The 26,099-nt window shown below is 35.8% G+C and overlaps 2 protein-coding genes across 2 annotated transcripts; one reads left to right on the top strand and one right to left on the bottom strand.

Annotated features, from left to right (window-relative positions):
• Positions 1–601: 601 nt before the first annotated feature.
• Positions 602–2,421, top strand: LOC137394070 (uncharacterized). Its single transcript, XM_068080789.1, has 3 exons — positions 602–615; positions 1,397–1,608; positions 1,775–2,421. Exons 1-3 carry the CDS (start codon positions 602–604, stop codon positions 2,419–2,421), a joined length of 873 nt encoding a protein of 290 aa, XP_067936890.1.
• Positions 2,422–7,286: 4,865 nt separating this feature from the next.
• LOC137394069 (uncharacterized) lies at positions 7,287–9,755 on the bottom strand. The gene has a single exon (XM_068080787.1). The coding sequence runs from the start codon at positions 9,753–9,755 to the stop codon at positions 7,287–7,289; it is 2,469 nt and encodes an 822-aa protein (XP_067936888.1).
• Positions 9,756–26,099: the final 16,344 nt, after the last annotated feature.

The following is a 26,099-nucleotide window of genomic DNA, read 5'->3' as shown; positions in this document are numbered from 1 at the left end:
CTGACCAGGCTGCCTCTCCGGGCCCATTTGTTATCAGCGGAAAGGGTTGAGCCGTGACATACTTAGTTGACACTGTAGTCACAATAGACCAGAAGATACTACATGTAGCATGTATCGTCCCTTTTAAAAATATGTCTGCAAGTCCACCCACTGAGGGGCCCATAGAAATCCAGGAACTACTCAACTGGGTGGAGGAAGTAGAGAGGGCCGAGTTGGTCACCGAGCCAGTTCAGGTCTCATTTATTATTTAGACCAAACCCGTTTAGTCGCCAAACCCCATGCAGCCACATCTACAGAAACTTGGTATAAAGTTGACCACAGTACGAAATGCTCCTGAGTGTTTCAGAAGGAATGTTACGTTAACGGTGGCACCTGGGAAACGCGGGGAAGGCGCACTGAAGAAGCATAGCACAGGTGGCATATGCAAGGTCACCATGAGCGCATGCAAGCGACAACATGTAGTACCGCACTTTGCTGTGTATATCTGTCAAAAGGTGACCAGTCGACCTGGAGATGCTGCCCTGCCAGCCAACATTGACTGTGGCCGACCACCCCTCCCCTTCCCAGAGAGCTGACGGCCTGATTTGCTACCACTTGAAAGATGGAGGAGCGCCGGTAAAGGCCTGATGTCGGCCTCACAGCACCTCAGCTTTATCAAGCCCACCTAGAAAGAGGGCAGCCCGGATCATGAAACTCCCAGAGAAGCGCATTTCTTAATTGTATAACCCTGATTACTCTCGGTCTTAATAAAATAACATGCATAACCCTGATTACTTTTGGTCCTCTTCATACTAGAGCACCTAGAGTAATCCTGATTACTCTAGGTGCTCTTAATAAAATAACATACATAACCTTGATTACTCTAGGTCTTCTTAATAAAATAGCATACACAACCCTGATTACTGTAGGTCCTCCTCATAAAGCAACATTCATTACCCTGATTATGTATTGTATGTGTGTGTGCGTGCGTGCGTGGGTGTGTGTGTGTGTATAATGTATATATGTACGCACGTATTGTATGTATGTATTTTAAGTATGTATTGTACGTATGTCTGTATTGTACATATGTATTGTACATATGTATGTATGTACCGTACATACGTATCGTACATATGTATTGTGCGTACATATTGTACGGTTTTTAAATTTGTACGTATTGCGCGTACTGCACGTTCCGTACGTATTATTTGTATTATGTACCTGCCAACAACATTATTTATAATTTGACTATAGGAAATATTTGTCACTTTTATCCTAGATTAACTGCATAATAGGTCATGCTTTGTTTCTCATACTTCATATGTCGTACACAATTTATATTAAGTAATGTGTGGTTATTACATTGAACACCATTGATTATTCTCGTCTGACAAGGCATTTGGTCGTTTTGTTGTAGTTATTTGGTGACACGTCAACTCTTGGCGATTCATGGATATTCATTTCTCAAGGACTTGATAAATACTCCTCGCGAAGATCTGGTTCCTGATGACGTGAAACAATGTCTGCAGACGTTCACTGTTCCAGATGTTCTTGCCATTTTTGGAGGCCAACCATACAAAGAAGCAGAATCAGCCCTGGCCAATGTTATCTCCCAATCACAAGTGGGAAGTAATTCATTTGTGAATGCTATCAGCAAGTTTAAACAGGTATTCTTGATACATTTTTAGTTTTTGCCTTCATTTAATGTTTTCATTTGTGCTGCAGTTCAAGTTTTTATAGACAATATTCCTCTCAATAGACATGTAAGAGTGATAGACAATATTCCTCTTGATAGACAATATTCCTCTTGATAGACATGTAGGAGTGATAGACAATATTCCTCTCGATAGGCATGTAGGAGTGATAGACAATATTCCTCTTGATAGACATGTAGGAGTGATAAACAATATTCCTCTTGATAGGCATGTAAGAGTGATAGACAATATTCCTCCTGATAGACATGTAGGAGTGATAGACAATATTCCTCTTGATAGACATGTAGGAATGATAAACAATATTCCTCTTGATAGGCATGTAAGAGTGATAGACAATATTCCTCCTGATAGACATGTAGGAGTGATAAACAATATTTCTCTTGATAGGCATGTAAGAGTGATAGACAATATTCTTCCTGATAGACATGTAGGAGTGATAGACAATATTCCTCCTGATAGACATGTAAGAGTGATAGACAATATTCCTCTCGATAGGCATGTAAGAGTGATAGACAATATTCCTCTCTATAGGCATGTAAGACTAATAGACAATATTCCTCTTGATAGAAATGCAGGAATGATAGACAATATTCCTCTTGATAGAAATGCAGGAATGATAGACAATATTCCTCTTGATAGGCATGTAAGAGTGATAGACAATATTCCTCTCGATAGACATGTAAGAGTGATAGACAATATTCCTCTTGATAGACAATATTCCTCTTGATAGACATGTAGGAGTGATAGACAATATTCCTCTCGATAGGCATGTAAGAGTGATAGACAATATTCCTCTCTATAGGCATGTAGGACTAATAGACAATATTCCTCTTGATAGAAATGCAGGAATGATAGACAATGTTCCTCTTGATAGAAATGCAGGAATGATAGACAATATTCTTCTTGATAGGCATGTAAGAGTGATAGACAATATTCTTCTCGATAGACATGTAAGAGTGATAGACAATATTCCTCTTGATAGGCGTGTAAGAGTGATAGACAATATTCCTCTCGATAGACATGTAAGATTGATAGACAATATTCCTTTTGATAGGCATGTAAGAGTGATGGTTTAACTCTTCAAGTCTTGTTTACAACCATAACCAGAGCCATATCTAGCGGATCAAATGTTTCTTCGGAAATTCGACAAGGCATCCTAAAAGAGCTATCAAAGGGTCGGCTTAATTCTCAAACTGCTGTGAGTTTGAAACCAATGTTTTGCAATTAACAAAGTTTTCCATAATTAGCCGTAATTAATAAGGTTTCACAAGCTTAGATGATTAGCCAATATGCAACAAATCCTTTTGGAATTTCTGCTAACTTTGGCAATACTAAGTGAAACATTTGTTATAAAGAATTTTGTAACTGTCATTAAAACCATAGAGCTTGTTTGATGTTATCTGTTTACTGTAACTCATGATCACACTAAGCCTCAAAGATTCATCGCTCTCAAGAGAATTTAAACTGTGCCGTTGATTCAATTTGTGCAGTCCAATATACGCTATGCTTTCCAGTTTGCAAGCTAATCATGCGATCAAGTTAATGTAGTCAGATAGAGTTGCTGTCTTTTGTCAAGGCATTATATCCGTTTAATTTTATAGCTTCGTAGCTAACATTTGTGTCTTTAGGTTTTGCTCAAGATATTGCTTGAAGATCAGTTGCTTCCAAAAGAGATGGACGTGATGCATGCGAAGGGAATAAACCTGAGCATGCTGGTTCTCCATTTATACAGCTCCTTGAGTGAAGCAGGTCCTAAGGCTGATCTCAACCCACTTGCCGAGATTGTCAACAACCCTGTGTTGGCTGCTGTAAGTCACATGTATTGCACTATTGCTTCTTCGGGGTAATCTAGGGTTGTAGTATGAACAGAACTACTTTTGCACATTCTTTAAACATGCAACGTAACTAGATGGAACTGGCACTACTATTAACTATACTGTGATGGAAAAACGTGTAGGGATGCTCTAGAACAAAGGGAAATTTTGCAGTTCTCACCCAAGTTTCATGCTTGATATGACTGAATGCAGAATTTTCTGCAGATTCCAAACAAAACCATATACGTTTCTCATAAAATGGTTCACACAAAAGTTATACCCAAACTTCGTAATGTTGGTTTTGATAGAGTTTTATTTGAATACTTGAGCCAATAACTCTTTTTACAAAGATTGGTGGCTTTGAAAAGGGCCATTGGGTTGTATCTAGTGGTCTAAGTTTTTAGAGTTTGATTATACCGACCTTGGCTCAGATGACCCACTTGCTCGCTGTGACATTCTACTAACCAGTTTCTCCAGGTGTTCTCGGGTGACTGTGCGGTTCCATGCCGATCAGAGATGTTTTTTGTGTTTGGCTTGTTCTTCACTAGCTGCTCGTTGTTCATCTGCCACAATTTGTCGATTGGGTTGAAGTCAGGTCACTGGGCTGACTTGTTGAGGTGTTACTCACTCTTTTCACGATACCAATCTCTTTTCACGAAGCCGGTATTTCACCAAGTTTGCACGATGGAAGGGCACATTGTCATCATGAAAGAATCACCTGCTACCATATGCAAAGAGGTTTTGAGTGCTTCTCAACATTTTCTTCTCTAACATATCCACATACTCGCTCCCACTCATCATTTCACAAATCTGCAGGCATCCCACTTAATCAGCGGTCCACTTAATATAGCTACACACACTATCACATACGTAGCATGTTTAACTGTCAATTGCAGGCACTGGTGCAGTGCCTGCAGCCTACAACTCCTCACTAGGTCTTCTATGCGCGTAAGCATGAGTGATTGTGAGTGGTGAAGTTGGTCTCATCTGAAAACAGAGCTTTTACACTGAGTGTAGCTCAAGAACTGAAGAGTCTCTTTGTTTGTGTGTCTCAGTCAAGTGTGATTTTACATGCACTGCATCCTAGGCCGTTCTCCAGCAGCCATCTCCTGGTGTCATCGGATGGAGAGCAGAACCTGCAATTCCAGCTTTGGTGAGCTCTGAACTACCCATGTTTCAGTTTGCAAGGAAGATTTGAACAACTAACCTGACTGCTAACTGTGTGGTTTCTTTGGCTGACCACTCTTTGGGCGTGCAGCAGAGCCTCTCGATGTTGTTTGACCACTGAATTTCATTCTTGCTATAACCCACTTCCTCAGCAATCTGTCCCGCAGTCTTTCTCTGCTTGTGAAGAATGTTAATTCCTCCTTGTTTGTGCTTTGTTAGTGGTTTACCCATTTTTATGCATGAAGACACTCATGATAAACCCCAGGTTTGCGTTTTCTTCCAGTGCGCAACAATGATTGATAATTTTCCAAGTCGGTGATTGCTGACACAATGGAAATTTTTGATGTACTTTACAGAATTTCTCTCTGTCTTCAAACTCTCTCTTAATCTTGATTCTATGGCTATTTTAATTTCAACAAAATGTAGTTAGTACTATGTAGTAATTAGCAGCTAACAATGTCTATCACTAATCTCGTATTAATCCTTATTAACCTTGATTGTCGTGCAACATGGATAATATTATCCAGGCACCCTGCGCTCTGGTTTGGTGCTAATTACGATGGTATCGGAATGAGATAAGCCAAGTTATATACCACAAAAAAGAGAGTGTCAATAGTACCAAAACTTTTATCCATCCTGTTACAGTTAGGTAATTTATAGGCTGATTCTAGGATAAGAATTTACCATAGCTGATTAGGGTTAATCTTCCGTTTATACACTCAACTACTAAACTACTAAATTCTACAGACTCATCTCTTCCCTACCATGGTTGACAATCAACATGAAGTGATGCTGGAGAGAGTACGGTTGACACTGCTTGGTAGTGGCCAAGATTGCATTGTGTCCATAAATCGTAAGTATTTATTTGCATAATTCTTCTCAGTGAGGTGGAAAAATTAATACTTTGACAATTAGCAAAATGGGCTAAGGTGTTCTGTTTTGTTGTAGCAACATTTTACACAACCAAAATAATATTGTTTTTCACCATCGTAGGTAGTTACCATCCGTGTTATATTTGAGGTTTTGTTGTTCTTCACTTAGATAAAACACCATCTATTCTTCAAATTTTGAGTTCTAGAGATGATTTTCTGTGTGTAAGTCAGTATTGGATAATTCTTATTCCTGAACTGCATACTTTCACTTTCTTCATAAGATTTTGATATTTTATCTTGCAACCTCTTAAGCAATCAGATGTTACAGTATTATGTGATATCTGTATTTTTCACATTTAAATGATAATATGTGTTTTTAGGGTGCACCAATGGCCACATATACACCATGGAAAATGTAAGTCTTTAAAAAGCTCAATGCTTCACTTGTATTTTCACCATTGCTTGCAGTTTTACAGCCAAAATGTAAACCCTAAAGCCTGTCTTCCTCTTCAAGGGTTTCCTGAATCATGCACTCGGGGCTGTGAGTAGCAGCAAGTATTTTAAATTTTTACCTTTCATACCATGAAATTTCTTTCCCAACAAGAGGCAATATTTTTTTTTAAGTTTTTCATAACCTGGAGATTTTGTATGGAAAGCCTTTTGTAAGTAGAAGTACATCGTGTGTATATATTTTTTCAAATTTTACATATTATCGTGAGTTTTTACCAGTTTGTTTATTTCAGCTTACAAAGCTTTTCTGTTGTCAGGAATTTCAAATCCTGTATATTTTTACCTTGAGACAACTACTTTCCTAATTTTCAAATCACTTGCTAAAAATCTCTGAGTAGAGGTTATGATAGTTTAGGTTTGGCTGTCTATCAAGTACAATATCATTGGCTTATTACATCTGTTAATAAACATTAATCACTAATCTGATAATAATAAAACACGACTGAAGACAGTGTTAGCAATTGTTCACATGCTTGTTATAACCTAGTTTGGCTGCAGTCAAAAGCATGTGCCTTAGCTAAGCAGAGTTACAGATAATAATTACTGGTATATCCTGCAATGCAGTTATCTTTCATAAATTATTCACATTTGCTACATTGTTGCTGCCAGATCACACCAATATCTGTCAGATTATTTTAATACCTGCCAGATCGTATGAATATCTGTCAGATCATACAAATATTTGCCAGATCGTATGAATATCTGCCAGATCATACGATTGTCTGTCAGATTATACGAATATCTGTCAGATCATACAAATATCTGTCAGATCATTTGAATGTCTGTCAGATCATATGAATATCCGCCAGATCATACGAATATCTGTCATATCATAAATATATCTGCCAGATCATACAACTATCTGCCAGATCATACGAATATCTGTCAGATCATACTAATATCTGTCAGATCATACAAATATCTGTCAGTTCATAAGAATGTATTTATCAGATCATACGAATATCTGTCAGATCATACAAATATCTGCCAGATCTAAACTTTTAGATCGTTGAAGTTTTTTAAGAAGCAAAAGCATTCATCTTTTGACTTGTGAAAAAAATAGATTTTTATTTGTGTCTAACAGCTCGTATTTTGCTCAATTACTACCCTAACATTTATGTCGATGACAACCCTAACACTCTTATGCTGCCGGTCAAGAGGTTATTGGCTCTTTACAGCGGACACTCACTGTAACAAGGTTTGATCAGACAAGTGAATCAAGCTCACAGTCAGTATTTCTTATGTCTGTCCTCGACCACATTTCCTGGACACAAGTGGTGCGACAGGTAGTCTATCATGTGTAACTCAAGCTTATAGTAGTCTATCATGCGTATCTCAAGCTTATAGTAGTCTATCATGCGTATCTCAAGCTTATAGTAGTCGATCATCTGTAACTCAAGGTTATAGAAGTCTATCAGGTGTGACTCAAGCTTATAGTAGTCTATCATGTGTAACTCAAGCTTATAGTAGTCTATCATGCGTAACTCAAGCTTATAGTAGTCTATCATGTGTAACTCAAGGTTATAGTAGTCTATCATGTGTAACTCAAGCTTATAGTAGTTTATCATGAGTAACTCAAGGTTATAGTAGTCTATCATGTGTAACTCAAGCTTATAGTAGTTTATCATGAGTAACTCAAGGTTATAGAAGTCTATCAGGTGTGACTCAAGCTTATAGTAGTCTATCATGTGTAACTCAAGCTTATAGTAGTCTATCACGCGTAACTCAAGCTTATAGTAGTCTATCATGTGTAACTCAAGGTTATAGTAGTCTATCATGTGTAACTCAAGCTTATAATAGTTTATCATGAGTAACTCAAGGTTATAGTAGTCTATCATGTGTAACTCAAGCTTATAGTAGTCTATCATGTTTATCTCAAGGTTATAGTAGTCGATCATGTGTAACTCAAGCTTATAGTAGTCTATCGTGTGTAACTCAAGCTTATAGTAGTCTATCATGTGTAACTCAAGGTTATAGAAGTCTATCAGGTGTGACTCAAGCTTATAGTAGTCTATCATGTGTAACTCAAGCTTATAGTAGTTTATCATGAGTAACTCAAGGTTATAGTAGTCTATCATGTGTAACTCAAGCTTATAGTAGTTTATCATGAGTAACTCAAGGTTATAGAAGTCTATCAGGTGTGACTCAAGCTTATAGTAGTCTATCATGTGTAACTCAAGCTTATAGTAGTCTATCATGCGTAACTCAAGCTTATAGTAGTCTATCATGTGTAACTCAAGGTTATAGTAGTCTATCATGTGTAACTCAAGCTTATAGTAGTTTATCATGAGTAACTCAAGGTTATAGTAGTCTATCATGTGTAACTCAAGCTTATAGTAGTTTATCATGAGTAACTCAAGGTTATAGAAGTCTATCAGGTGTGACTCAAGCTTATAGTAGTCTATCATGTGTAACTCAAGCTTATAGTAGTCTATCACGCGTAACTCAAGCTTATAGCAGTCTATCATGTGTAACTCAAGGTTATAGTAGTCTATCATGTGTAACTCAAGCTTATAATAGTTTATCATGAGTAACTCAAGGTTATAGTAGTCTATCATGTGTAACTCAAGCTTATAGTAGTCTATCATGTTTATCTCAAGGTTATAGTAGTCGATCATGTGTAACTCAAGCTTATAGTAGTCTATGGTGTGTAACTCAAGCTTATAGTAGTCTATCATGTGTAACTCAAGGTTATAGAAGTCTATCAGGTGTGACTCAAGCTTATAGTAGTCTATCATGTGTAACTCAAGCTTATAGTAGTTTATCATGAGTAACTCAAGGTTATAGTAGTCTATCATGTGTAACTCAAGCTTATAGTAGTTTATCATGAGTAACTCAAGGTTATAGAAGTCTATCAGGTGTGACTCAAGCTTATAGTAGTCTATCATGTGTAACTCAAGCTTATAGTAGTCTATCATGCGTAACTCAAGCTTATAGTAGTCTATCATGTGTAACTCAAGGTTATAGTAGTCTATCATGTGTAACTCAAGCTTATAGTAGTTTATCATGAGTAACTCAAGGTTATAGTAGTCTATCATGTGTAACTCAAGCTTATAGTAGTTTATCATGAGTAACTCAAGGTTATAGAAGTCTATCAGGTGTGACTCAAGCTTATAGTAGTCTATCATGTGTAACTCAAGCTTATAGTAGTCTATCATGCGTAACTCAAGCTTATAGTAGTCTATCATGTGTAACTCAAGGTTATAGTAGTCTATCATGTGTAACTCAAGCTTATAGTAGTTTATCATGAGTAACTCAAGGTTATAGTAGTCTATCATGTGTAACTCAAGCTTATAGTAGTCTATCATGTTTATCTCAAGGTTATAGTAGTCGATCATGTGTAACTCAAGCTTATAGTAGTCTATCATGTTTATCTCAAGGTTATAGTAGTCGATCATGTGTAACTCAAGCTTATAGTAGTCTATCATGTGTAACTCAAGCTTATAGTAGTTTATCATGTTTATCTCAAGGTTATAGTAGTCGATCATGTGTAACTCAAGCTTATAGCAGTCTATCATGTTTATCTCAAGGTTATAGAAGTCTATCAGGTGTGACTCAAGCTTATAGTAGTTTATCGTGTGTAACTCAAGCTTATAGTAGTCTATCATGTGTAACTCAAGCTTATAGTAGTCTATCATCTGTAACTCAAGCTTATAGTAGTCTATCATGTGTAACTCAAGCTTATAGTAGTTTATCATGTTTATCTCAAACTTATATTAGTCTATCATGTGTAACTCAAGGTTATAGTAGTCTATCATGTGTAACTCAAGGTTATAGTAGTCTATCGTGTGTAACTCAAGCTTATAGTAGTCTATCATGTGTAACTCAAGGTTACACTAGTCTATCATGTATAACTCAAGCTTATAGTTAGCTATCATGTGTAACTCAAGCTTATAGTAGTCTATCATGTGTAATTCAAGCTTATAGTAGTCTATCATGGGTAACGGTAGCTTATAGTAGTGATAGCTATACGTATGCTGTATTATTACTCGGCGTTGCCCGGGTAATAAAAAGTCTTTGATCAGAAAATTGACTTGTATTTAACATGTAACAACATTTGCCATTCTAACTTTCAAACTACATATCATGAGAAAACTGTTTTGTGTAATTGAAATAGATTGAGAGAGAAAATAAAAACAACTGCAAAGGTTTTCAAAATTTTTAAACAACTTTTAAACTTCATATCATGAGGAAAATGTTTCGTGCAGGTCAAATACTTTAAAGAAAATAAAACGATTATAAAAAGGTTTAGATGTGAAATAATTTGCAAGTATAATAGCTAAATTGAGTCGGTTTTGCTACGATTACAATAAAAGGTGATTCGGTAATGATACAATTAATACGAACTGAGAAAGCAAAATAAAATTCGTGAATATGTTGAATTAATAATAACAATTCTTGCATAGAAGTGTGTGCGTATAAAAAGGTTACTGTTCCGCCAGAAGCTATTCATCAAAACTTTGAATACGATGATACGGAGACAATATAATTGTCCGCGCCAGAAGAATTGGCCTTGACCCCAGATTTAGTAATCGACCCTTACGAAAAATATTTCTTAACAGGCCGCATCTGTAAAATAATCAGCGTGCGCTATAGCGATAGCCGGAATGACAGATCCACAGACATACCTTGAGAAATACATTTATAGATATCATTGGACTTCTGATGATTATCTATTGAGTAATAGTACTGGTGATAGTGATTATTTTTAACAATAATAATAATGCTATAAGCTATAATAATAATAATTATAACTCTTCTAACTTGGAGTACTCTCAAATTTTTACTTTTGATAGTGATGGGAGAAGCCGAAAAAGGGTCTGAGCTCATTCTGCCAAGCATTTGTAGATTGCTATTATGGCTCATGTAACTTTTATGCTTATTAATTTGTTATCACAGTCTTTTTTAGAGTTCCAGAGGCTGAAAAGTTGTGACAACTTATGTGTCATTGTCAAATATTGGGTTTCTACCGAATATTTAATTATGTTGCAGTAAAGATATTATTTGTTTAACGAGAGAGTCAAAAAGTACTTTAGCGCATACTCTTTCAGGATTTCACATTTACATGCTGCTAAGCAGTGATTTTTGTTCTTTATCACTCTTCGATGACTGGAACCAAATCTCCTATTAAAACCATTCATATATTTATCTTATATTATCACTCTGTCATCATGAGGTTGTTAAGTTGAACTATATATATTTATAGGGCAAATCTCACCAGTGTAAGATAAAGGATTGCGGCGGTCACATCGTCAGCACTGGTCAATACAAAGAAGACTCTGAAGACAGGTCAGTGTTCATACACTTGATTTCTTAAGGCAACTGTTTAATTTTTCAACTGTTGCTACACAAACTTCCTTTCCGCCTTAAGGTTAGTGACAGGCTTATTTTATCAGCCGCTTGCTGTTTTTACCAGCTCTACGCAAAGCAAGGCTGGACACATTCTTGGCTCACATAAGACTCGTACCGGAGCTCAGCCAGAGAGAGATCTCAACTCTTTATCATGCGCAATCCTTAGGTGTCTAACACATCTCTCCATGTTCACAGCGTCATTGTTTGACAAGAAGCGGGTAAGCGAAACATTCTATCTCGCTGCCTTACTGGTTCAAGTCTGGTTCTGCTTTTTATTTATTTGTCAGATTTAAGGGACTTGAAAGATTTAAGGGCTTGGAACTGATACGTATTCTAATCTTAGGTTAGGGCATCTAACGGAACTGATTGAATACTTTATTATATCTGTATATGATTTTGTTAAAACATCAAATATTTGGGCAGTCAAGCTGAATTTTAACATTAATCACCAATTTTTTAAAGTACTAACGGTACATTAAAATTCTGTTGTTGAATTTTTGGATGATTATCATGTTGTAGAAGCTTATCAGAAAATGCTGTTGTTTTCCATATCTGTGGTTTTGTTTCATTGTACTGATCAAAGCTCAGGTTCTATTGTTATATCTTCTCGCTACTAATTCATTTCTCTGATCGAGGTACGCGTAGATACAACAAAACATTTCTAAATGCTGAACATTAAGCAATAAAGTTGACCATGAAACATAGTAAGTCACTAGCAGATTACGCTGTTTTTCATATTTGGCTTGACAGAATTCTACCAACAAGACAGGCCCTTAAATCACCTTAAAACCTCTATTTGAATGCCACCTTTAATTGAATGCCACCTCTATTTGCTCGACACTTGGGCATTCATCGATTTTTATAAACCCATAGTAGAAAGTGATCAGTAAAAAAGTGTCCATAAAATGGTACTAACAATGACTTGGTTACATCGACATGACTTGATAACAATTCTTTCATTGTTGCTGTAGTGGTTGCCATGATTTTAGTAACAGTGTACCTGACAAGATCAATTGTCGCAATCATCAGAACTACGCTCTGTTTCGAAATCACTAAATTCTAAATCCTGTCCAATGGTTTCAAATTCGGCCATAATGTGGTTCACAATCTGACCTGAAAACTTGAAAGTGTTTTGATGAATGATGAGAATACTCTTCATGAGCACTGTACGACGTAATAGCAGCCATTTTTATGGCATATTTTAACTTTACAACGTTAGAAACGTCTCTAAAATGTCTTTAAAATTGAAAACATGATGTCCGCTCTCTAACACCAGAGCTTTACAGTTCTTTTGCAACTTTGAAAGCAATACCATTGAAATAATAAATACATGTTTCACCACCAATCTCCCATAATCAAAATAGTTTCTTCTTCAACTCAGTCTGATACTTCGATGTATACAGAAAATGGTTTAGCAAAAATGCTGAGGCCGACAGCATTAATGTCGATCTGGTCAAAGAAGAGTGCAAAATATAGGCGAAATTAGCATCGCTTCGTCCGTAAAAGGGTTAAATTTATCGCTCCAAAATTCTGACAACTTAGTTAAAAAATGCAGGCAACTCTCTGTGTAAACGTCTCCTCTCATTAAACACCACTATAGGGGAAGGGTTGAACATAGAGCGCCGTGGCATTTAAATAGGCGGTCCAGAGTACCTGCTCTCAGTGGATGATCAACTTGTTTCCTTACTAATAATTAAAATTAATAGTTTAATTAATAAGATTAATCATTAAAATTATTAGTGAGGGGATCTTTGTAAATGGGTTACAAGCAAAATGTTGGGGTGTCTGTGAGAAACTTATTTTAGAGAAACTAAACTCTAATGTTAGTTTGAAAGCTATCTTTGCTCAACATGCATACTAGCCAGTCTCATATTCCTATATACCAGGATGCATATTCTGTTAAAATAATGTGGTTGCATTTACTGGAGTTGATATTGTTTTATTTGCATAATTAAAAAGATGGCTACAAATGTGATATCATTTCCAACTATTTTGTTACTTGAAGACCTTTTTTTGAAGAGGGCACTAGTGCTTGGTGTCAGCTAGTTGCTGGGTGTCACCTAGTTGCTGGTGTCAGCTAGTTGCTGGTGTCACCTAATTGCTGGTGTCAGCTATTTGCTGGTTTCAGCTAGTTGCTGGGTGTCAGCTAGTTGCTGGTGTCAGCTAGCTGCTGGTGTCAGCTAGTTGCTGGTGTCAGCTAATTGCTGGTGTCAGCTAGTTTCTAGTGTCACTTAGTTGCTGAGTGTCACCTACATGTAGTTACTGGTGTCAGCTAATTGCTGGTGTCAGCTAGCTACTGATGTCAGCTAGTTGCTGGTGTCAGCTAGTGGCTGGTGTCGGCTAGTTGCTGGTGTCAGCTAGTTGCTGGTGTCAGCTAGTTGCTGGTGTCAGCTAGTTGCTGGTGTCAGCTAATTGCTGGTGTCAGCTAGTTTCTAGTGTCACTTAGTTGCTGAGTGTCACCTACATGTAGTTACTGGTGTCAGCTAGTTGCTGGTGTCAGCTAGCTACTGATGTCAGCTAGTTGCTGGTGTCAGCTAGTGGCTGGTGTCGGCTAGTTGCTGGTGTCAGCTAGTTAATGGTGTCAGCCAGTTGCTGGTGTCAGCTAGTTGTTGGTGTCAGCTAGATGCAGCCCAAATTTAAATGATTGCTCTATCTTTTATTCTTTATGCATAAAGTGCTCAAGCACTGAATTGTTGTCAGGAAAATTTTTTGGAATTGTTTTGCATTGTTTTAATAAATATGTTGTATGATATTGTGAGTAAAAGCAGTTTCACAGATTCCAAAGTACATAATAACTCATTGAGTAAAACCCATCCTTAGACCATAAAAAATTATTAGTTACAAAATATTCTTGCTTGGAATAGCTTTAACAAACTTTATAAAATTTATAACATATTTAGAACAGATACAGTTCAAGCATTGTTGCATTATGTTTGCTGATCATTCCCAAATGGTTTAGGCTGACACAAACCAACTTATAGAAGTTCTCAACAACCTTTTATTGAACACTGTTATTTATAAAAAGTTATAGTAGTTGATCAGAGGAATGAAAAATGAGCTCAGTAATATTGCTGAGATTCCCTCTGATCAGAGATTTAGTCTAACCATCGTAAGTAAAATCAATATATCCAGAGACCAAAATCAATATTTTTGACCTTTAAATCATTTCAAGTACTATTCAAATATATTTCACTAGCCCATGTTCTGACCCATTCACATTTTTGTAAGGATGAAGACACTTGACAATTTCAGATAATAGTTTGTAGAACTAATTTTCTAAATTTGTATATTATTATATGCAATATATTTCTTCCTGCCAAATAGTGTTGAAATGTGCTCAAACTTCATATGATTGTGGTCATCAATTAATTTAGATATATTGTTCAATAAGATAACTTAGTAGACTAATATATAACAAGTACTGTAAGTCACGCTGGCAATTCAATTTAAGGTTTTTAATGTGTTTGCATTAGGTCATTAGATGCAGCAACTATTGGCTTTCAAACATCTACATTTGACTGTCAGAAGAGTATAGGTTGAGTATACATAGCAAATTAAACCAATCGAACGTTATTTAGTAACAAATTAATGTCTGCTGCCATAGATGGTATCCTTGGGTGCATTTCAATATTTTTCAAATATCGAAAACTAATGTTTTTTTTTAAAACATGGATATGTATTTTGTCATCAAAAATAGATCTACATATATAGACGTAGTAGGTCTTATTTTTTTTATTTTGGGTTTATGGCTCGCACATGAACTGCTCAGCTATGCTAAGAAAAATTTTCAATTTATGTACTGGATAGGTCAGAACTACATTGTAATTAAACAGTAGTTTTTAAACACGAAAACATACATAGCTTCCCTGTACCTTTTGCGAGTATTACCTTTTGACACATGAAATGTCACTGCCAGGTTGTCTCTGTTTATATATCTTTAACTCTTGCTTGTATTACATTTTGATACATGAAATGTCACTGCCAGGTTGTCTCTGTTTACATATCTTTAGCTCTTGCTTGTATTACCTTTTGACACATGAAATGTCACTGCCAGGCTGTCTCTGTTTATATGTCTTTAGCTCTTGCTTGTATTACATTTTGACCCATGAAATGTCACTGCCAGGTTGTCTCTGTTTATATGTCTTTAGCTTTTGCTTGTATTACCTTTTGACACATGAAATGTCACTGCCAGGTTGTCTCTATTTATATATCTTTAACTCTTGCTTGTATTACATTTTGATACATGAAATGTCACTGCCAGGTTGTCTCTGTTTATATGTCTTTAGCTCTTGCTTGTATTACATTTTGACACATGAAATGTCACTGCCAGGTTGTCTCTGTTTATATATCTTTAGCTCTTGCTTGTATTACATTTTGATACATGAAATGTCACTGCCAGGTTGTCTCTGTTTATATATCTTTAGCTCTTGCTTGTATTACCTTTTGACACATGAAATGTCACTGCCAGGTTGTCTCTGTTTATATATCTTTAGCTCTTGCTTGTATTATCTTTTGACACATGAAATGTCACTGCCAGGTTGTCTCTGTTTATATATCTTTAGCTCTTGCTTGTATTACCTTTTGACACATGAAATGTCACTGCCAGGTTGTCTCTGTTTATATATTTTTTGTGTTTTGCTTTAGAAAGCTTATTCTCAAATTTTTACTTGGGCTTATTTTACTCAAAACTATGTGGCTATTTTTAAAACACTACAAAATTCATTGTGAAGCCGAGATTTAGAAATTGTAGCAAGAATTTATATGCTTATATGGTTGAATAATCAGGCTACTAGCATTTGATTGGCGAATCCGAATTTTAACCTTTGCCTTATTGCTTCTTCAGTTACTCATTTTGGTGGCTTAAAAGTTTGGCTTTTAATTTAAAAATTTCAAAAAATGGTATATGCCCTTTTGCAAAAAACACTTATGCAAGAATAAGCGCAATACTACTAGCAAATCTGTTGTTTGGCAGGTCCCTAACCCTTTCACTCCCCTATGCAAGTTTATGTGAATTCTACGATCGACGGCCGGGGACGCATTTTTGTGAAATTTACTGTAGTAGCGTAGTAACTGAATGTTAATGCTTCATGACAACATAACCAGCGGTCATTAGTATTTCTAAGTCGTTGAGAGTGTTGTCCGAATAATTCTCTCAAAAATTAGCTTATATTCGCAAAACAAATTATAATTTTTGATCAATAAATTCCAAGTCGAAACTGGAAATTTTCTTCTGACTGTCTAACCTTTTAGTTGTTATATGGCTTCCGCAAGCACTTCCCGCGTTAGAAACAAAATATTTTTTGCTATTGACATTATAGCCAATTCAGAATTAATTAAATACTTAAATAATAAAAGTGCCAGCGCTGACTCCCATGTTGATGAAAGTAAAGTTTTGTAAAAGTAAGGAACATTGTAGAGAATCGTTATAGTGTCATAACTATCATAGCTTCACGTAGCTTTCGCAATACATATAGGAAAGATACATTGCATTTTTCGCAGAGCTCTGTTTGTCAACAAGTTGGAAAAATAAAATATATAGCAAAAGTGTTTTAAATAGGGTTTGAAAAGGAAAAAACTATACATATCAAGCAGTAAAATTGGCAATGTTCAATAAAATGGCTGACAGTGGGCCGAAAACTAAATTTGTACATGGATGGCAGTGAAAGGTTAAAAACATCTAACATATAGATATAGCAAACCTGTAGTTTGGTAGTTCCTTAAAAAAAGCTTATGTCATTAATGTGTAGAGAGTTGCTAAATACCTAAATGTCTGTTGATTCCATTTCCAGATTGAGAGGATGATTTTCCCTGTTCTGAAAAATAAAGATGTACAAGAATTTCTGGAGGGTCACATTCGAGTCGATATTGAGCACATATCTCTCTGCTGTGCTCAGAGTACTGATGATTGCCTACTGATACTGCATGATGTCATTGACAGGATATGCAAAGGTGATGCCAGCTTCTGTATTTGTTTTTATAAATAAGTGCAGTGTAACAGATTATGTTGTTTGTTGTTTTAGTAAAATGTAGTTTCCTTGAGGTTATACAATCCTAAAGGAGTGGTACAGTACAAATTAGATGTAAGGCGGAATACGGCCTTTTATTATCTACAGACAATTCAAAGCAATTTACCTCATAAGCTTGTATTTTGTGTGATGGTAAGCAGACATTGTACTGCAATTGTCCTGGTAGCCATAGAACTGCCGTCTTGGTAAGCAAATGAATGCACAATTGTTACAATGTTTTCATGTGTATTTCAGCTAATCATCAAGGTGCAAATGTTATCCTCAATAGCATTCAAAGCAGGAGACAATGGGAAAAGGAGTTTAATGTCAAGTACATAGAGCCAAGTTTTGGGAGACAGGTTAGCATTTATGTGTAACTTTAGGGAGATAAGGATCTGAAGCAAGGGATATGGGTCGCTATATTGCAGATAGTCTTAGAGAAGACCTGTATCAACATGGTTACTGCATGCTACCCTAGGACACTTATCTTTCGCTAGTTTTTAGTTTCGTGAGTAGCATACAGAGTAAAATTTCGCTGCAACTTAATTTCACAGTTCTGATGATTGCGAAAATATAGTGATGTGAAAATAAATGCAGTGGAACAAACATAATTCGATTCCTCAGGTTCAGTTCACCGATACGAAAAAGTTTCAATTTGGAACTAGTTTGTAATTGTAAACTGCAGGTAGAATGGTGTGGGCGAAATTGATAATGCAATTTAATCACTTGCTGCCATTTGTTTCTTGGACTATTAATGAACAAAGCTATTTAATTTCACGTTTTCTTTCGTTCGTTATTATAGTTTAGCTTCGCGCATGAAATTCTCGCGAGAGGATGACTCCGCGAAAACGCTAAAGTTAGATGAGGCGAATACATAAGTGTCCTAGGGTAATACTCTGAATCTATCGTGTAAGTTAGTTAGTTGGCCTTACTTACATGTACCTATTACAGCTAAGGATCCCCTTGCTATATGCTGCTACAAATAATCAGAGTGTCAAACTGTGTAAGTTCATCCATCTGGCATGAGTGTTACGCTTGTTAAATCTTTGTGCTTCTTTTCCAGTGTGACCAAGTTCAATCGCTGAAAAGGAAAATGGTTTTGAGCACTGGTGCCCAGGAACTACATAAGAAGTTGTCAACGATTGACAAAGCCCTAGATGAAAACAACATTCTTGCTTCTCCTGGCCTCTGGGAGTATAGAAGAGCGATGACACTGCCTGCTCTGCAAAATCGTCTTCACTCTGTGGAGGTGATTTTGGTTACTTTAGTTTATGTTAGGCTACAATTTTAATTTCAACTCTTTATTTGTATTCAATTCCTTGATTTGTATTTAACTCCTCAGTTTGTGTTCAACTCCTCAGTTTGTATTCAACTCCTCAGTTTGTATTCAACTCTTCAGTTTATAATCAACTCTTCAGTTTGTATTCAACTCCTCAGTTTGTATTCAACTCTTCAGTTTGTATTCAACTCTTCAATTTGTATTCAACTCCTTAGTTTGTATTCAACTCTTCAGTTTGTATTCAACTCCTTAGTTTGTATTCAACTCTTCAGTTTGTATTCAACTCCTCAGTTTGTATTCAATTCTTCAGTTTGTATTCAACTCTTCAATTTGTATTCAACTCCTTAGTTTGTATTCAACTCTTCAGTTTGTATTCAACTCCTCAGTTTGTATTCAACTCTTCAGTTTGTATTCAACTCCTCAGTTTGTATTCAACTCCTCAGTTTGTATTCAATTCTTCAGTTTGTATTCAACTCCTTGGTTTGTATTCAACTCCTTAGTTTGTATACAACTCCTCAGTTCTTATTCAGCTATTGGGTTGCGCTCAATTTTTTGGGTTGCGTTCAATTTGTAGGTTTGCAATCCAAAAAAAATATGTCACCAACTGTGCAAAATTGCTATTTCACCATGAAATGTTTACCCAGATGTTTTTTCCAAGCATCTTTTAGGTCACAATAATTTTTTTCTTTGCTGTGTTATTAAAATATTCAATTGTTTTTAAGGGATGCTCATTGCTGAAAAGATTGGTCAATAAAAGTGACATGCTCGTAGCTCTGCAGTGGCTGCCAAATATTCTTGAGCTCATACAAACACTGAATGATAGATTCCACAGCAAGCTCAGCCGGAGACAAGCCTCTCAAAAGACTATCGGTGAACTTTGTCGCGAGAACTCTCAAAATCTTTCCGGATTAGAAAAAAATGTTGGCCTGTTTCTCCAATCCTGGAACATTACCCTTGCCAATCACGGTTGGTATCAGTTTTTAGCGAATATTTGTCTGCTCATAAAATTTATTTGCTCAGGGTTTTGGCTATTCAATGTTTTTTGGTTAGCTCTCTCATATCTATTGTATGTCTTATTCTAATCTATATGTATAAACAAATGTGTTAGCTACTGTTGAGATGATGTAATATGTGTTTAGCTAACAGACTTCCAGATCTCACGGAACTTAGCAGTACATCACCTGTTGCTTGCTTTTTGATTGATCGACAACGCAATCGATCACCCGCCTACATCCTCATAAAGACCCTTGTAGAACTGCACAATTCTATGGTAGCATCACATGCCAGGTGTGTACACTTTTATCACTATCTCTTTTTGGAATTTTTCTCAAACTACTACTGAATTATTGGTGCGAAAGTCACATCACTCGAACCAATTTAATATTGTTGCAGCCCTCCAATACGACTCTCAGCGGTTAACTACTTTAACATAGTCAGCCTGCGCAGTGAAGATGAGCTACTGAGTCTCATTGCTGCCTATAGCGAGTATGAGCTGAAGGAGACAACTTCTGTAGTTTACAACTGGCTTGACATTGAAAAAGAAGTCATGCACAGATACATAAGCAACAAGGCGAAGATAAGCTTTTCTGGTGAGGCATTGCCATGTTATGTCTTTGAAGAAGACTTCAATCTTCACAACCAGATGCAGGCCATAAATGGCACACAGGTATAAACATAAATGCTCATACATTCACTCATAAGGTTTTTATATCAACATTCCTAAACATGGTGTTGAACATATGGTTATGTTTTAGGAGTTGTTGGCTGCTGATCTTGAAGCATCTGTTGTCAAGTCTTTGAGTGCATCTGTACAGATACTCACAGGATATTTAAAAGAACTCAATGTAGTCATCAACTTCCTGTCAGTTATGACACATATAGAAAGAGACAACTCGCTACCGGAATACATGGACACCACATTTGGAAGAGAACCGGATTACTTATCTGAAGAAATCAAACTTAAGCATGTGAAGCATGTTTGGCTGATTGTTAAATATGCCCAAACTGACCTCCTTATGAAGAAACATCAGGTAACATTCTACCAGTTAGTTTATCTTGAAATTGTTACCTCTGTTTTGGCAATGTTTCTTTGTTCCCTGTTTCTGCGAACAGCAACCAAATAGATAAAGTTGAACGATATGAAAGCGGTTCAGGCTACCAACCATAGACCTATTAACTAAAGTATAGTTAATAGGGCTATGCTACCAACTTACAATTTTATTTCACTTATAGTGTTTCTGAGTCCCAAACAACTGGGTAGATGGACAGCATGAATATAGCAAAGATGATAGATAGAAAATACGTTGTCTACTATAGCATTTCTGTCATGTCTCATGATAACCATCTAGTTCCCTAAAAGATCGCTTTCAAATGTAGCTGTTTAGCGGCTTAAGTTGTTCAGTATCACGATGAAACAAATTTGACCTCAGGAACCCTTTGATGACCTCGATGGAGAGTGTCGAGAAACGCTCAGTCATGACCAGAAGGAGGGTCTAAACGCTGTCTGCATGTTCAATAGTCTGAGGACTAAACGTCTCCTTCAAGAGTTGTTCAATTTTATCATATTACGACTGAACAAGGCAGCCGTATCACAGGAGCCACATGGGAAAAAAGTGTCGAAACAAAGGTTGGAAAATTGGCATTGTCAGTTACTGGGCTGGTTGTTATATCTATTGCTAATATTAACAGTTATTATTAGCTAGTTGTTATATCTATTATTAATATTACCAGTTATTATTAGCTGGTTGTTGTATCTATTACTAATAGATATGATATCATGTATTAATCTTTACATACACAGATTAGGTAGAGTTAAAATAACATGAGTATTTTATTGCAGTCTCAGTGATGCACTTAAGGAGTCAATTCAATCGAAACCAGGCTGTACTAAAGACGTCATTGCAAAAGCTATACAGGAGCTTCCCGTTATCCCTTGCACACTAAAAGTAAAGCACGCAGCTAAAACTTGGTTCCATATCTGGATGAGGTATACTACTCAGGTTTAGGAGGATTTCAAATAACTAATATTCTTTGTCTATTTTTTCCAAAGACTGACCAAATGCAAGTCCTTAATCAAAATTTCACCCTCATATCTATTCAGCACACCAATCATTTTTTGAAATTTTTCAAGTTATGCTTCACAATGCTTTACATACTTATCCATGCTTTGTAACCTTCTATTCGCGGTACAAGCCACCATTTTTATCATAGCTTTCAGTATTTATGTTAGAACAGGTGATTAATTGCCATTTCACATAAAATTGAGTACAAGCTGGTTTATGAGTGCTTTTTAATAATTTAGCTTTGATAAACAAATATAGATTCATTGATTGTTTGAAAACAAGTACTGTTTGAATCTGTTGAGTCTGTTGAATTCTTCGAGGTGGGTCAATCCTTGTAGCAAGCCGAATTCCAGACCGTAACCTTTCATCCACAGTCTTCTTAGTTTTATGTGCCTCTCAAGCCAATGCAGATTTTACCGCTGCTGTTTGGCAGTGTCATTAGATTGGGCTACTATCCGAGTAGTTGTCCTATCATCAGCTCTAATGTAAGATTCATGGTAGCACTTAAGCCACTTTTACCATAATCTTACATTTCGATCATGCTTACAGTATAGCCACATCAGTCAAAGCTTAATACCTATAGGTTAGCCTTTATACATTGACTAGTTGAATGCCCGACGTTGCCCAAGTAATAAAAATTTTTTGGGCAGAAAATGTATTTTTATTTAACATACACAGTATTTACCATTCCAACTTTTAACTTCATATCATGGCAAGTGTTTTTTGCACAGTTCAAATGAATTAGGAGAAACATAAAACAATTGTAAAGGTAACTGTAACTTTTAAATTTTATATGTAAGAAGCGTTTTGTTGAAATAATATAGGAGGAAAAATAAAACTGTGAAGATGTTTAAATGTAAATGTGAAATCCTTAGCAAGTAATAGCTAAATATAGTCTGTTTTGCTACGATTACAATGAAAAATCATTGGGTATACGATTATATGATTTTAGTTTGTTTCACTGTTGGCATCACAAAAGCGAAAATATCGTATAGACGTATAGAGTGATATAAATACCCATAGTTATTGTCTAATGCAATCCCTGCCTGGTAAAGATCATCAAAATCATCATTAAAAAATAGTAACAAAACAATATGTTACCTTTAGTAACTATAGTTACCTACAATAACTTTAGTGCATTTTGTGGTTATGATCTGCAAGAAAATGTCAAATTACAATGTACTATGTATAATATGTAGATGAAAGCAAGAGAGGAACTTGCATATGTGTAAACGCCATAGGATAGATGAGAGACACCCTAACCACGCTGTATGTTTTACTTCTACCAATCCTTTTTCAGGTGGAAACATCCATCAGATATTTCTGCTTTCCATTTGGCCCTAAGGTTGGCTTAAACGTAGTATTAACCTTTTCCTTTATTTTAGCAGTTCATTAGGCAGTTTTCTCATTCATTTTCTCAGACATTGCCAAGCTCATTCAGCACAAAGTTGCTTACGTCTAGTTGTCTATGTTTCTTACGTCTAGCTGTCTGGGTTGCTTAGTGTTTCTGTCAAGTATTTCCTCTGTGAAGCAAGCTCTGTCAAGCACTCATTTTGTCAAGCACTCACTCTGTCAAACCTCTCACTCTGTTAGGAGCTCATTCTGTCAAGAAACTACCACAGAGTGACGGTTCTATAAATTTCTGCAAAATATTTTGAAGGAAGACTATAGAAACCGCGATCTTTGTTCTGAAACTTCGAATCAATAGGACCTAGTTATTTATACTCGGTTGTAAGTAGAAACTTATAGACATGATGCTGTCTTTCTAAGTCATATAAGGGCACGAGCTGTGCAACTGCTCGTTGACATGTAAATGTGCATAAGCCTTGCTAGCATATTCATTCTTAGCAGTTCATGAAACCAAGCATGCAATCAAAGTTGCGGAAAGTTCACAACTGTTTTTACAAACTTGGTACATTTTTAATAATTTTTTAAAGTAACAAACTTATATGATTTAGATTTTTAGCTTGCGCAAACTGTAATTTTGACATGCGTCCCCTTTGCATTCCCCTTGTATTTTACAGTTGCTTGCACCACAGCCATTATGAGTCTATATAAAGACAAATGTAATTGTAGACCTGTTCATGCCTTTCAGTGTCAGCTACAATTAGGTGTGTAGCAGAAACTTGAACATTGGTATCTTTATATGTTGGTATAAGCCACAATGCTGTTAAATTCCATCTTGTTTGTTTATATGATACGATTTAGTCACTCTACTGATGCTTGCTAACCATAATCAATGTTTGTCTGAAGATAGTAGATATGCGTAGAAGCAAGGGTAACTACTACCAAATGTTTAGAAAAGTATTTTACATCTGAGTTACTGTTCAGTTGAAACTAATGTTCTATTTATAATTGGTTTTCCACTTGGCCAAACTTTGATTCTGTTGTTATACCAGCTTCTCTGCTCTGCCTAGTGTACTCGTTTACATTAAGGTTCTGAATTTACATGTAGAGAAATAGTTTGTTAAGGTAGGCTATTTCATGTGCAGTTGGTAATTTTTTGCTATACGTACTAACTTAGTTAGCCTAAAACAGGTGAATTCATTAGTAATTATTGTAGCAAAACCGTGACATTGAAAATAGTTTTTAATATTTTTATCACGATGATGTTTTTTTTCCATTTGGCCAAACCTGTCTCATAATATTGACAGCATACTCCATTAAAATGTAAAATGCGTTTAGCCCATGAGCACATATGAATTGGCATAGGAAAACAGCACTTCAACATTATGAAGAATAAGTTTTCGAGATGGAGCAGTATTAATGGAGCCCTTTCTCAAGCATAGGGGGATTTAAAATGAGTGATTTCAAACCTCTCCAGCTGCATATAGCTAAAGGGTAAGTAGTAAACAGAACAGATATATAAAAACCATGGACAATCTGGACTCCCTTACTGCTTTAAATTATCAAGAATGCACATCTTTTAATGAAAGCCGTGTAACTATTGATGTATAACATCAATTTAAAATTCATCATCCATTCTTTAAAAAAATTTAAGCTGCCAAAAAGTTTTATTTCTCTCATGGCAGTTGGTTTTATTGCATATCCTTCACAGATTTTAAACTTTCTGTAGCAAATTTCTCTTATAAAAATTTTGCACACTTTGTTTTCATTAGACCAAATGTCAATATAAGGCACATCAGCTCGGAATAAAAAGTAAAGTTTACAAATAAAATCTTTGGCAAGCATACAGATATGTTTTACTGGTATGAAAACTTGACATGTCCAGAACTCATGGTCTGTTTAAGATGTAAAATTAAAAAATGACTGGATCGTGTGTACAAGTTATGCTACGAGTGCAGGTTTTGCTAATCCTATAAAAGGTGTGGTTATACAATTTATGATCAGTTTTCAGCAAGTAAGGCTTTAATCCAACACCATTTGGTAAAGAAAAAGCATGCAAGACCCTAATTGAGGTGAGGAGTTCATCAGTCATGATCGAACTGGATTTGAGGTTTTATTTTTCTGTAAACTACTTTGCAGCACATTGACCATAGCGTCAGAACATTGAGAGTAAAAGCAACAACTTTCTAAAAGATACACTACTCAACAATCAATAAACAATTTTATATAGCTAGTTATTATATAGTACTCACTCTGGATATAAATATTTTTATATAGCTAGATATTATATAGTACTCCCTCAGGATATATATATATATATATATTATATAGCTAGATATTATATACCAGTAGTACTCCCTCAGAATACAATTTTGATCTGTTCTAGGGTTGGCATCGGCTGGTGGAAAAATCATATGTTGGGGAATAGAAAACATAGTAATTATATAATGCAAGCGTCCCCTAGTAATAATCGTCAAAATGTTATATAAGTTCTTTACGTGTTAACAATTAGTAGCGAAATAGTATGTTAACCTTAGTAACTACAATTACCTACTGTAACTTTATAGTATTTTGTGCTTATGATCTGCAATAAAATGTAATATTATATACACTATATAGTGTATCATATGCAGTACATACTTGTAGGTAGTTGTTACCTTCAAGACAGGCGTACGTATAACATATCGTAAATAAGTTTAGCTTACTTTACTATGTTTTAGTATGTATTTTTAACTATTGTACTGAATTTTAACTTTTCATCACTAAAATTTTATCACTTATCAGTTTCCATCTTCACTTTCACCATAGCTCTTAGCGGACCTGTTTAAAACATTTTTCAACCTTATTCGGCAACAAAGCCGAAACGACGCTGTTGTCTTCATGAAGTGGATTTTTGTTAGCTGGTTAAGAGGTTGTCTAACCATTAGACCTTCCATTTGAAAAAAATCGCAATTCCAACTTTGCTTGTGGTTTTAAAGGGAAAATACATGTACTTGT

The sequence above is a fragment of the Watersipora subatra genome, chromosome 4, assembly GCF_963576615.1.
Source record: "Watersipora subatra chromosome 4, tzWatSuba1.1, whole genome shotgun sequence".
In the NCBI taxonomy this organism is placed as follows: domain Eukaryota; kingdom Metazoa; phylum Bryozoa; class Gymnolaemata; order Cheilostomatida; family Watersiporidae; genus Watersipora; species Watersipora subatra.
This window is presented reverse-complemented; position numbering and strand designations above follow the sequence as displayed.